The 12876-nt window shown below is 33.9% G+C and overlaps 2 protein-coding genes across 2 annotated transcripts; one reads left to right on the top strand and one right to left on the bottom strand.

Moving 5' to 3' along the window:
• Nucleotides 1-730: 730 nt before the first annotated feature.
• Nucleotides 731-4440, bottom strand: LOC105117566 (flavonoid 3'-monooxygenase-like). Its single transcript, XM_011015287.1, has 2 exons — nucleotides 3333-4440; nucleotides 731-1542 (listed from the first exon to the last, which is right to left on the bottom strand). Exons 1-2 carry the CDS (start codon nucleotides 4413-4415, stop codon nucleotides 916-918), a joined length of 1710 nt encoding a protein of 569 aa, XP_011013589.1. The 5' UTR covers nucleotides 4416-4440; the 3' UTR covers nucleotides 731-915.
• A 3276-nt stretch (nucleotides 4441-7716) lies between these two features.
• On the top strand, nucleotides 7717-12708 carry LOC105117564 (double-stranded RNA-binding protein 2-like). The gene is made up of 4 exons (XM_011015283.1): nucleotides 7717-7906; nucleotides 9161-9410; nucleotides 10331-10550; nucleotides 11152-12708. Exons 2-4 carry the CDS (start codon nucleotides 9165-9167, stop codon nucleotides 12414-12416), a joined length of 1731 nt encoding a protein of 576 aa, XP_011013585.1. The 5' UTR covers nucleotides 7717-7906; nucleotides 9161-9164; the 3' UTR covers nucleotides 12417-12708.
• Nucleotides 12709-12876: the final 168 nt, after the last annotated feature.

The raw sequence follows: 12876 nt of genomic DNA, 5'->3' as shown, positions 1-12876 counted from the left end.
TTTTTGTATTAGCACATCAAAATAAAAAAAAAATATTAATTTTATATTTTTTTTTAAAAAAACTCATTTTTAAAAAGCATTTAAAAACAAAAATTACTACACTATCAAACCACGTATTTACTATATGATATTTTTAGGGAATAACTAATGAGGTTTTATTAATTATTTTAAAATTTAGTTTTTTAAAACTAGATATAATTAGATAAAAAAATTTTAAATAAAAATATTTTTATTATTTTTGATGGGTCATGAGTTTTATTTATTTTTTCTTCTTGTATCTGTCTCTTTGTTTAAGATAAATCAAACCAATATCTAATAAATTACATCATAAAATTTCTTTATTTTTAGCAACATGAAGTATAAAGGTTTTTTTAATTTTAACCCTTAACCTCGGATAAAACAGCCCTTAGCTTCGATTCGTGGGGAAGCAAGCTCATTGTTCTTGGTATGAACTCCATGGAGTCCATGCAGCAATTAAGGAGATTTGATCCATCTCTTAACATTTTGATTTTGGATCTTCGACCACTATTTAAGAGAATTCATTCATTAAATGCATCAAACTAATATAAAAATCGAGAGATTTTTTTAAAATTAGTTGAAAAATAAATTTAATCATGGGTAATAATGCATGAACTAAAACAAAAGTGTTTTTTAACATGAATTTATTGTCTTAAAACTCGATGGCAAAATAAAAACACGAATACTTTTTTAATGATATATATATATATATATATATATATAGACTTGGTAAATACATTAAACTGAAACAATCATTACATCGTATAAGACTCCACTTCTTGGCTTCACTTTAATTTCCATAATGAAGCAACACGACTGGAAATTAAATCCAAATCACACCACTAAAACCATAGATCTATAAGATAGTGACCTCCACAAGAGCATTTTTTCCCCGATCTACTCATAGAGGTTTGGATCAGGTAACCTTGGAGCTGGGATCACAACAAGGGGATTCTCCAACTTTATAACAATCCCAAACTTCTCTGAAAGATCTGGCTCCTTTCCCTCTGGTAATTCCCAGTCAAAACAGTGTAAGAGTGTGGCGAGGAAGTACATGAACATCCTCTCAGCCATGGCGATTCCAGCACAGCTTCTCCTTCCGGACCCAAACGGAAAGTAGCTCAAGTCACTCCCAGTATAGTCCCACTTACTGCTACCATTCAAGAACCTCTCAGGATTAAAATCTAATGGATTTTCCCATACTGTAGGGTCCCTGTGTATAGCCCAGACGTTCACGAAGACCCTAACGCCCTTGGGGATGGTGTAGCCTCCTACTGTGCATGTTTGACTAGGACAATGAGGGACTAGTAATGGAAGCACTGGGTGCAGCCTCAATGACTCCTTCATGATGGCATAGAGATATGGTAATTTGTTTATGTCGGATTCCTGTACCATTCTGTCCTTTCCAATCACTTCGTCCAGTTCTTGCTGTGCTTTTCTCATCACTTCTGGTTTCCTCATAATCTCAGCCAAGGCAAACTCAACTGCGTTCGAGGATGTTTCTGTGCCACCCACGACCATATCCTTCATATGTTCGTGTGTGTGCAGATAGAATATTATTACTTTTTCATCAAGATAAGATAATATTACTAATCTCATGTAAATTTAATAATATTTTATCAGAGAATAATATTCCATGAAGCCGTTGAATTATTGTATATTATTGATTCATGGAATATCTAATAATAGAACAATGTTCTTGATGGTTTTTAATTTTCTGCCTCAAAATAATAATTAAATACTATAATCAATCGTGCTCTTCTTTTAATTGTTTATTTTTGGATTTAAATAAATGTGATATGGATGGAGTACACATCGATCAGTAGATCACGATCTATATAGAAATTATTGTTTAAGATTAATTTAATTAAATAATTAACAGGCTCGCATAAAAACAAAGTTCAGGTTTTATGAGAGTGACCGGTACTCTTATTTTTACATTTGTTTCACGGCTGTGCTAGGCAGTGTTCTTAGTCAAACATGCTCCGCTGCTAAATCAATCTTGTAATTGATGGTTTAATAGTATACTTTACCTTAAACTATTAAGGTTGTAGTAAAACAAAGTTTGAATTTATTATATTTTAAAATTAACTATTATTTACTGAGAAATTAAAGTACGCGCGTATAAACTATTATTTACTGAGAAATTAAAGTACGTGCGTATATATATATATATCATCAAATTTGATCATCAAAACCAGAATTCAAATATTTACCTTTAGTTTTAAAGATATAAATATGTCATTTTGAAACAACTTAGTTTTTTCTTCTGAAAAAAAATAATTAGAATAAAATAGAAAAAAGGGCAAGTGAAGTTTCATTCATTAATTTTTTACCCTTTAACAATTTAAATAAGTTTAATTAAAAATAGAATTTTTTTACCCGAATTGTTAAAGGGACACGAAAACTGAATTGCCATTAAGTATTTGCTTTTTCTAATTAATTGTTTTAATCCCTTCGATCTAAAAAATCAAATTTATTTCAAATAACATTGGTTTATAATATTTAGATTAATAATCAAAGTTCAACAATTAATTAGTCTTATATAACTGCATATGAAAGTAATTTGATGCCAACCCTTAATTTACTCAATAAATAAGTTTGAGAATATAAAGATAAAATTAATTGATAGTTGAAGTATTGTGTTGCCATCAACCCTATTAGTGTAGGGGTAAAATAAGGTCATCACACCTTTAATTGATCAATAGAAAATTAAGCCAGCAAAAACTCTCTCTCGTGCATGCATGTGAACTTCCACTTCTTATTGTCATCTCCATGGTGCCCATTTGTTTGGTAGTGCGTTACATGTATTTAGATGAGTTTTAAAATTATTTTTATTTTGAAAAATATTAAATTAATATTTTTTGTAATTTTAATATACTAATATTAAAAATAAAAGCAATCTAAAAAATATTTTAATATATTTTTAAATAAAAAAATATTTTTTAAAAGTAACCGCCCCTCAATACTAAATAACAAAACACACACTTACGAATCCATTGAAAAAAGTAATTAATTCAGCGAAAATGTCACCTCAAACAAACTTGTATTTCTAGGTTTAGGTCATTATAATAACCTCATCATTTCAATAAGTGAGTATTCTTTAGGTGATTTATATGTTAATCTAAATTAAATTTCTCTCGTGGCAATTTTAAGCATATGCTTCAAAAGAGTTTAATATAATCTTTTAAATATTAATCCTAAGATTTGAATCTAAGAAATTAATTATATATATATATATGCTAGCTTAGGTAACAGAGCCGGTTACATAATTATTGTCATCATGAAAATTAAAGACCGAAAGGAGAACATACCATGAGTAAGGCTTTGACGTGAGTCATGGGGAGTGGGGTTTTGGGATCTCCCTCGTCCTTCAATTTCAGCAAGAATCCCAAGAAGTCCTCGCACTCTGTGCTTCTACTCCTGGCTGCATCCCTCGTGCCATTTTCATCAACCTTCAATCGTTTATCAATCATTTTCTCGAAGATCTGCTCGAACTTCATGGCCAGACCACGCATCTTCTTCACCACACCTTGTAGATCGAATCTAGCCAGGCTAGGGAAAAAATCCGAAATGTTGGGCTTGCTCAATAACTCAGTCATCTCAGCCACCACTCCTCTAAATTCTGCACCTAAACTAGCCCTATCTTTTCCATGGACCGTGCCACCCCATAACATGCTGGTTACGACATTGAACACGGTTAGAAAAAGCTGATCTCCCACGTTGATCGGTGACCCTGCATGGCTATAAATGTACTTGATGGTGTTTCGAACTTCCCGGGAGCGAAGAGGGTAGAGAGAGTCCAAGGTGGCGTTGCTAAGCATCTTGGCGACGCATACTTTTCTCAGCATCCTCCATTCGGGACCATATGGGGTTGCAACTATGTTGGACCGACCGTAGTCCATTGCTCGACTCACGTCAGGAATGTCACGGTTAGCGAACGTAATGTCATGATCTTTGAGAACTTCGGAGGCCAGAGAAGGTGAGGTCACAACAATACCGAGCTTGTAGCCGAGTTGAAGCTTGAATATTGGGCCGTGAGTTTGAGCTAGCTTTGCAAAATACGAATGAATATCTGGTTCAAGAGACGCAAGATTGCCGATCAATGGGAGGCCTCTTGGACCTGGTGGTAGAGAGGAGCTCCTCTTCATAGATTTGGCGTATATCCATCCATACCAAATGACTGAAAAGATGGCGGAGAGAGTAACTAGCATGGTTGCAGACACATCGCTGTTGATACCTTCAAGCAAATACGAGATGGTTCTGATCATGGTGTTAATTTTTGAGAAATATTTGGATACAAATTGTGGAGCTGAGTTTCGGAGAAGAGGAGGGGCGTGCTCTGTATGGACGGGAAATGGAGGAGGTAAATGGGAACTTGAACCAACGAATGACATTCCACCAATTACTACGGAGTTTTAATAGGCAAATATGGCATAGGAGAGAGAGAATTTTATTTCCACTTTCAAAATGTTTTTAAAAATAAATAATTTTTTAATTTCTTTTATTTTAAATTAATATTTATTTTCCCCCTTGAAACAATCATGTGATTTTTTTTTTTTGAGGTGAAGGGCCCGGTTCATAGCCCGGTTCATGGGAAACAAAATTGCATCGAAAAAACAAGCACACACAACCCGTTAAATGGCTTTGTCCAAAAGATTCTTTAAAAATCCCATAAGCATGTGAATAAGGGCGCTCCTTCGAGCTGAAACAAAAGTTACTGAAACTCATTTGTAAGCTTGGTTTTTTCAAAATGTATTTCTGTTGATAAAACATTATTCTATTAATTTTTAATGTAATTATATCCAGAAATAAATTTAAAAAATTATTTTCAAGTGAAAATTACTATCAAGAAGTGCAGTAGCTTCCGCTTTAAAATGTTTCTAAAAAGTTCGTTTATCTTGAAAAGTCATCACATTGATTTTTTTAATTTTTTTATAATTTTTAAGTGATTAAATAAAAAATAAAAAAACATTTCCAACCAAAAAATATTTTTCATCGCAGCACCAAACATATAATAAAATTGAATTAATCCATGGATAAATCACGAGTTGAATTAATTAATTTGAGTTGATTTAGATTTAAAATGATATCATTTTATTTTTTTTAAATAAATTAAAAAATATTTATTTAAAAATAAAAATATATTTTAAAAGTCAACTTGAGTTAAAAATAAAAACCAATCAAATCTTAAATCTATCTACTTGGTCAAGTCAAGTTTGATAATGTATTTGTAACCTTGCTTTTCTAACTGTGTATCTTATTGATTCTTATAGCTTATAATTATATTACTAATTCTGAAGACTTGACCCTATCAAGGTAAGTGTTGATATAAGTTTATTTAAGTTATTTTTTAATTTTTGATATTTAATTTATTATAATTAAATTTTTAAATTTATTTTGATGTGAGTTTTATAGTCTTGTCATGATTTTATATTCTAGACTATAGATTGATTAAGATCAATCCAAAATATTACTATTTTGATATTTTTTTTTTTAAAAATTCTGAAGACTTGACCCTATCAAGGTAAGTATTGATATAAGTTTATTTAAGTTTTTTTTTTAATTTATTATAATTAAGCTTTTAAATTTATTTTGATGTAAGTTTTATAATCTTGTCATGATTTTATATTCTAGATTATAGGTTTTATATATTAATTATGGTTGATTAAGATCAATTCAAAATATTACTATTCTGATATTTTTTTAAAAAAAATATATTGTTAAATATATTATTATTTAAATATTTTTAAAATATTTCAGTGAAAAAAAAAATCACCATTTAAATATTTTAAAAGTATTTTATCTATTACAAACTAAAATTTTAACTTATTAATGTAGCAACATTTTTTTCTCCCTTGAAAAAAAGAAATGAAACGATCCCCTGAACAACGCAGGCAAAAAAAAAAAAAAAACCTTCTATAAATTATTACTTACGAGGGATGCAGTTGGTTTTATTAGTGTGCGTAAATTGACCCAAACATCCACATTAATCTACAAAAACAATCCTCCTATCCTGTCATCCATATAAAATTTTAACTTATTAATGTAGCAACATGTTTTTTCTCCCCTGAAAAAAAGAAACGAAACGATCCCCTGGACAGCGCAGGCAAACAAAAAAAAAAACCTTCTATAAACTATTACTTACGAGGGATCCCAGTTGTTTCTATTCGATATTCCTCGTATCCTGGTCATCCATGCCCGTTTTTTACAACCACAGCCCTGAGCTACAGCAAAAACCATGATAACAGCAGAAACTAGCATGATTACTAACCAAAACTACTTCGTTAGATGAGAGCTTCCGATGCATAGTAATTTGATTTGGAAAGAACAAAACATTAAAAGTGGAATCTTTCTGAATTAGCAGAACCCTTTTGTTCATCTGAATGAATCAGTAGATTTTCCTCCTGCAGAAAGGATGTCAAGATCAGGTTCCCCTGTACTAGCTGTTGACCCTCTGAGATGCCTTCGTAGAAACATTAAAAGTCAAGTCTTTCTAGAGATTTAGCTGCTTGCATTGACTGTTGTAATGGTCTTTGGTTTACAGCAGGAGTGCAGTTTTGACCTTTGAGGCCGTGCTTTCCAAGAACAGCCGGCTTGCCGGGATCTATCTTTTCCTGGGATTCTTGCTTGTGTTTACACTCTTTTCATGAGGAGAAAAGGTTTGTAGCTTAAGCCCGTAGCTGGTAGCCACTGTTGTTAAACCCAGCCCAGAGGGTGATCAAGAGCCTGGCTGATTCACCCTCTGCCTTGAGAAAAGTGCAAGAAAATCAACTTGAAGTGGACTTGATTTGTCATAGTTGACAGGTAAGAATCTTAATTGATTTTTATTTTATTTTTTTAAAAAGATTTTAATTGGTCTTTTTTTTTTCTAATTTTTTTATTTGCTCAATTTAATTTGTCTGGTACATAACACGAGTTTTACACCTGTCAATCTCGAATCAGGTTTAATAGTAATGATGGTAGCATCCAAGGATAAATTTGCTTTTGTTTTTTTAGAGGGGATGATAAAACATGATGCTTTTTATTTTTCAATTGAGTGAGAGACTTATAAATTAGTTTCATTAATTTAAATAAGTTTTTATTAGATAGTTTAGACAATATGTTACGTGCTATGTTAGATTTTTTATTTTTTAATTATATTTATATTTATTAAAATTCTAATTCATCCTTTACTCTCATTTAATATAACTAAAAAGTTATGATAAAAATATAAAAACTACAACCTCATTGCTCTAACAAATAAGACTTTAGAACTTAAGAATTATATTTTACAATATAACTCAAAATATTTTTTTTCAAATCAACCATAAATATATTAAAATAATACTATTAAAATTCACTTAGTTTTAAGATTAATTTAATCATTTTAGATTCTCGTCTAAAATAAGTTTTTTAATAATTAAATAAGAATTTATTGAATTAAATTAGTAAAAATCTGATTTGATTTCATAATTTTTTTAAATAATATTGTTTTTACTTTAAAAATTTTAAAAGAATATTATTTAATTAAGTCAAATCAATATAATGAACTCATAACCGAATCATGCACAAAACCGAGTTTAATAACTTTATATTTGCGTTAAATATGACGACCTGATTACCAGCTTACATGGTAAATTTTTGTTACGTGATGCGACAAAAAAGGAGACTGTAAGTTAAAAACTAAACTATAACTAAAAAACGGCAGCGACTTTCTCTAGTTCCATGTATCATTTTGTCATCGTAAGTTTCGCACTCTCGCCAAATTCTCTCTCCCCCACCCTGAAAATCTCCACTACCGCTTCCACTGTTCAACGCTTCTTCTTATCTCACTTTCCCACAAGTTTTCCATCACTTTCTCGGGAAAATTCTAGCTCAAGATTCTGACTTCACCATATACTTGCAGGTAAGGAGACCGACTCTCTTGCCCTTGTTGGGTTTTCTGTAAAGATCATTTCTTTTTAACGTTTTGGTTCTTTCTTGAGCTGATTTGATCTTTTTTGGGCTGTTTCCTCATCTGGGTTTTGTGTCATTTTATTGGATGTGAATCATTGTGTATTGGGATATTAAATATTAATTGGGTCTTTAAAAATGAGGTCCTTGAGGTGGGTTTTGGAAAATATTATGCGGGTTTGTTGTATTTCTTTTAGCTCTCTTGGCTGTTTTTGCTTTTTGATTTGAGTTGCTGAAATTCAGTTGTCTTTTTCATTGGATCATTTTAAGGGATTGATGCTTCTACTATTGTGTTCAGACTAAGAGAAGAGTTGTTAGAGTCGAGTGGACCTAATAGGGTTTGTGTACTTAATAAGTATGATTTTTTATTTCTGGTATTCAGCTGAGCATTCCACATTTACCTTCTGTTTTCCTTGTTTTGTTTTGTGTTTTGTTTCCCTTTTTAAGCATGCAAATAAGAACTAATTATTGCCTATTAAATAAAACACCACCATTTTAGCTAGTAGAAGCTATGAATAGGCCTATGTTAAGGTCATTAGATATAGTAAACTAGCTATTCCAGGCTGTTTGAAAGTTTTAGTTTACCTGTATCTGGGATACAGCCATTTACTTTTCATTAGTGGTAGATGTGAATGTTTTGACTCATAGACTTTGACATGATAAAACAGACACTAGTACTTATCCTAATGATGGTTTCTTTTCCAATTAGATTTTAGAAATACCAGTTGAAAGTAATAATTGATTTTTATACATTGGTTAATAGTCTCTTGTTGAATACCTTCACGCATAAGTAGATGGATGGGCACATTTCTAACAAGTTATCCTTTTGAACTTGAAAACCATTTTTTTGGCAATCCATTTGTGTTTGTCTGCTATCATGTTTAGGTGGCAGGCAATCAGAGTTTCATCATCATAAGAGCTTGACATTCTTGCAGAAAGGAAGTTACATAAAGGAAACTGAATTCTGGTTGACTACTTGTATAATATGTGAAACAAGTTTCTTCTGTTTCACTTCTCTTGCATGTTGAACTTGTGCACGAATTGGAAACAGCATCACAGCATAAAGGTTTTGCTTTTTCCCAATATCAGTCAGGAAATCCTTGTATGATTTTCTGTATGCCTTTTCATATTAAGTGTAAAAGAAGTGAATTTCTTCTCCCTCGTCCCCAAACAGTTTGCTTTAATATATTTCCAATTTCACATGTAGAGATATGTATAAGAACCAACTACAAGAGTTGGCTCAAAGAAGCTGTTTCAACCTGCCATCCTATTCGTGTATAAGGGAAGGGCCAGATCATGCCCCTCGATTCAAATCTACTGTCAACTTCAATGGAGAGACTTTTGAAAGCCCTACTTTTTACTCCACTCTGAGGTTAGCAGAACATGCTGCAGCTGAGGTAGCTCTGAACACCCTAGCAAGCAGAGGCCCTTCTAAAGCATTAATTGCTGGAGTTCTGGTAAGCACTTGTCTATATATCTATGTTCTTTTATTGGTTTCAAAAATAGTCTTAGTTCAGTTAGAAATTACAGTGCTTAGTTATCTCTCTTTCTCACCAGCCTCAAACCAACATCCAAGGGCTTTAGATCACAACACTATGCCCAAAAGTTACAGTAGTCTCCAGCATTTTCTGGATTCTGATCAATGTGGCTTTTGTGCTCTATAACTTTGCATTTTTAGATACATTATAGCAGTGTAGATGTTGTCAACTGGAATATGTCATGAATTGATTTATCTGCATTGTTTATCTATGCTAACATTGTAAGCTTGGGCCCACCACCGACAAGCTACCACTTAGAGAGTCATGGGTCTATTTGAATTGAACTTTCACTAAATTGTCATGCTATTCCCATTTTAAAATTAACTGTCTTATTCGAAACATCAATTACTCTATAATAACCACATCTGGAGAATTTCTGGGACAATAATACTTGTAATTCATCACAGAACTGAAATAGAACACTGTAGGTTTTTTTTTTTTTTTGAAAAATGACTATCCTGGGATTGAAATGATAAATTTTCTTCTCTTGACAATTTTGCACCCTTCATTCTTTTCTCCCAGGAACAACCTACTCAAGAACATAATATCCAGTACAATTGTAAATATTATTTATGGTGAAGAGAAGGTTAAGGTTGATATACAGCAAGAATGAAAGAAATAAACAAAATACAGGACAAGCTATGCGTGGCTTAAAGAAAATGTTTTTGGATCTTTGTTTGTTTAAATTGACTTATAGCCTTCTTCATATTTGCATCTTCATAGCACATCATTCTCTAATATGCTCTTTTGTTAGTTTTCTGTAACTTATCCATTGTTTACCTCAAAAGTTCAACATTTTACAGTCCAGACAATATGTTTTTATGCTTTCCTCTGCTCAGGATGAAACAGGAGTCTACAAGAACTTGCTCCAGGAGACTGCTCACAGAGCTGGGTTAAAGCTTCCTGTGTACACCACAATTCGATCAGGACCTGGCCATGTTCCTGTGTTCTCGTGCACTGTTGAGCTTGCAGGAATGAGCTTTACTGGAGAATCAGCAAGAACAAAGAAACAAGCGCAGAAGAATGCAGCCATGGCTGCTTGGTCTGCTCTGAAAAGATGTACGCGTTTCATCTTTCTATACAATTCCTGTTCAGATTGCTCGGGCTTGGTTAGAATCTAAACAAGTAGTACTTTATCTGCCTTTTTCAGTTTGTAAAAGGTAGTTTGCTCCCTAGAATAAGCAAGTTGGGAACTGGGAATTAGTGCTTCTGTTTCATCTTTCTCCTCCATTTTGCTTCGAAACTAGAAAGCTGTAGGCATAGATACATGCGATCTAAGTCTTAGACTGTCTTGCCTAAAAAGGGAAAGTTCATGAGATACATACATGAACATCACCAATTGCTTGATTTGTGGTCCCATGTGGGGTCCATTAAAACTCGCAAACTGTTCATGTACTTAGAAATTTGTGAAAAAAATGCTTTCATCTTGCAAAGAACTCCCACATTTTTGGTTCAGAATTGTATGACTTTATTATTATATAATCTTTGCGGAAACTTCCACATGTTTTCCTTAGTTTAGAGCTATCAAGTACATGAATTTCATTTTGACATCTACAGTTTTACCACTTGTTATTCGTTGAATTATTGGCTCTATGACTTTGATAAGAGCTTTACCAGTATTTTAATACGATGACCATCCTGAATATTTGCATTTCTGTAGTGGTTCAGCACAGCACATCATCTTCCAATTCATCGACTTCTTCGCCAGTGGAGGCTAAAAGGATTAGTGAAGAACAAGAACAAGTTGTTATTGCTCGTGTTCTTGCATCTCTGCAACCAGCTGAGTTAAAGAACTCCAAGCAAAATGATTCCCAGCGAGGCCAGGAGAGATTCTTTCCCGTCTGCAATGACTTAACCCCTCCAATACCAACTTTATATCCGGTGCAGTGCCATAGCTGGGCTTACCCTAGCTTTTCCCCTGAAATGGCCATATACCAAATGTGGCAGCAAGAAGAATTGTTTCAGCTGCAAAACCGTTTATTGGCACTTCAAATTCCATCAGTTTCTCCTGGCCCTCAAATTCTTCCATATATGCAGTCCATACTCCCCTCTGATTCAGTTCTATTTGGTCCTCTGAGAGAGCAAGAACCTGTACCTGTAGGACCCAGAATTACAGTCGCCACTTCAAGACCATTGTACTTGGCTGATCATGTTGTCCCTGATCCAATCAAGGGAGAGTCCACGGTTACCATTAGTGAGATACACGAGGAGAAACCAGAAGAATCACTCCAGTGCTCTACATCAGTTATTCCAGATCCCCCTGTTAGTGGCAACTTCAATGCTGAACCAAGATCCAAGGACCCAGTTGATATGGATGACAAACAGATGAAGGTTGAGCTGGAAAGAAAAGTTGAAAATGTTCAACCAGGAGATAACCAAACTAGAAAATTTGAATGGGCTTCCAGCAGCAAAACAGATTCTGGATATAGACCTTCGGACTTCCAAGCACAAAACAAGCACAGTTTTCAGTCTTCCCAGGCTACTCTGCAGTATCCTCCAAGAGCAAGCACGTTCAGGAGTTGTAGACCAGCTCCATCTGCAGCACCTCCTGTAATGATCAGATCTGTGAGGCCTTTACCTTCATCCACTGCACCTTCTGCACTTAACAACAATATGGGACCTCCTTCAGTGCCCAAACTGCAAGATTTGGCAGCACAAAATCCTGCTCCACCAAGAATGCGAACTGGAGGATCTCATTCATATCTGGCCAGGCCCTTGCCTCAAAGAATGAACCTTGGTGGTGTGCACCCGCGTTTCATGGCACCGGCTGTTCGAATAAGATCAGTTGTTCCTGTCTGTTCAGCTCCTCCAGCAAGGAGAGTGCCAACTTCAGGTCAAGTGGTACCTGATAGAGAGAGCAAAGCTACAGCAGTACCAGAAGACGTGAAAACAGCAAGTTCAGAGCTTGGTAAGCTTCAAATATGAGCGGGTTATAGATACCAAATAGCTCATCATTTTGCTTTTAGATTTTACTAGCTGCATGGCCCACTCGTTGCTGCGGGATAGCTGGAGAAAAACAACAGGAGGGATATTAATGGCGTCTGATGAAGCTCTTTAGACGGTTTTCTGTTTTCATCACTAAGGTGGCCAAGATCCATAGGAGCACCTGTATTTTATCTATTTATTGACTCTGTTAGAAAGCAATGTTTGTAAATTGCTATTTTGTCAGGATTTTTTTTCGAAGCCTCTATATAAGAAATGAAGATGTTTTATGAAACAGATGCTTAGATCTTTTACGGGGAGTGTGATGGTGCCTGCAATGTCAATGTTTGACCCCTTTTTTCTATTGAGCAAAAACGAAGCCATTGAGTGTGGAAAATGAACCACCTACAAATCAATTTAATCTCCTGAAATCGTTGATTCAATGTGCATAGACCCCATTTCC

Source organism: Populus euphratica, unplaced genomic scaffold, assembly GCF_000495115.2.
Source record: "Populus euphratica unplaced genomic scaffold, PopEup_1.0 scaffold1412.1, whole genome shotgun sequence".
NCBI classification, from domain to species: Eukaryota; Viridiplantae; Streptophyta; class Magnoliopsida; order Malpighiales; family Salicaceae; genus Populus; species Populus euphratica.
Note: the sequence above shows the minus strand (reverse complement) of the source record. Positions and strands in the feature narration are given on the sequence as shown.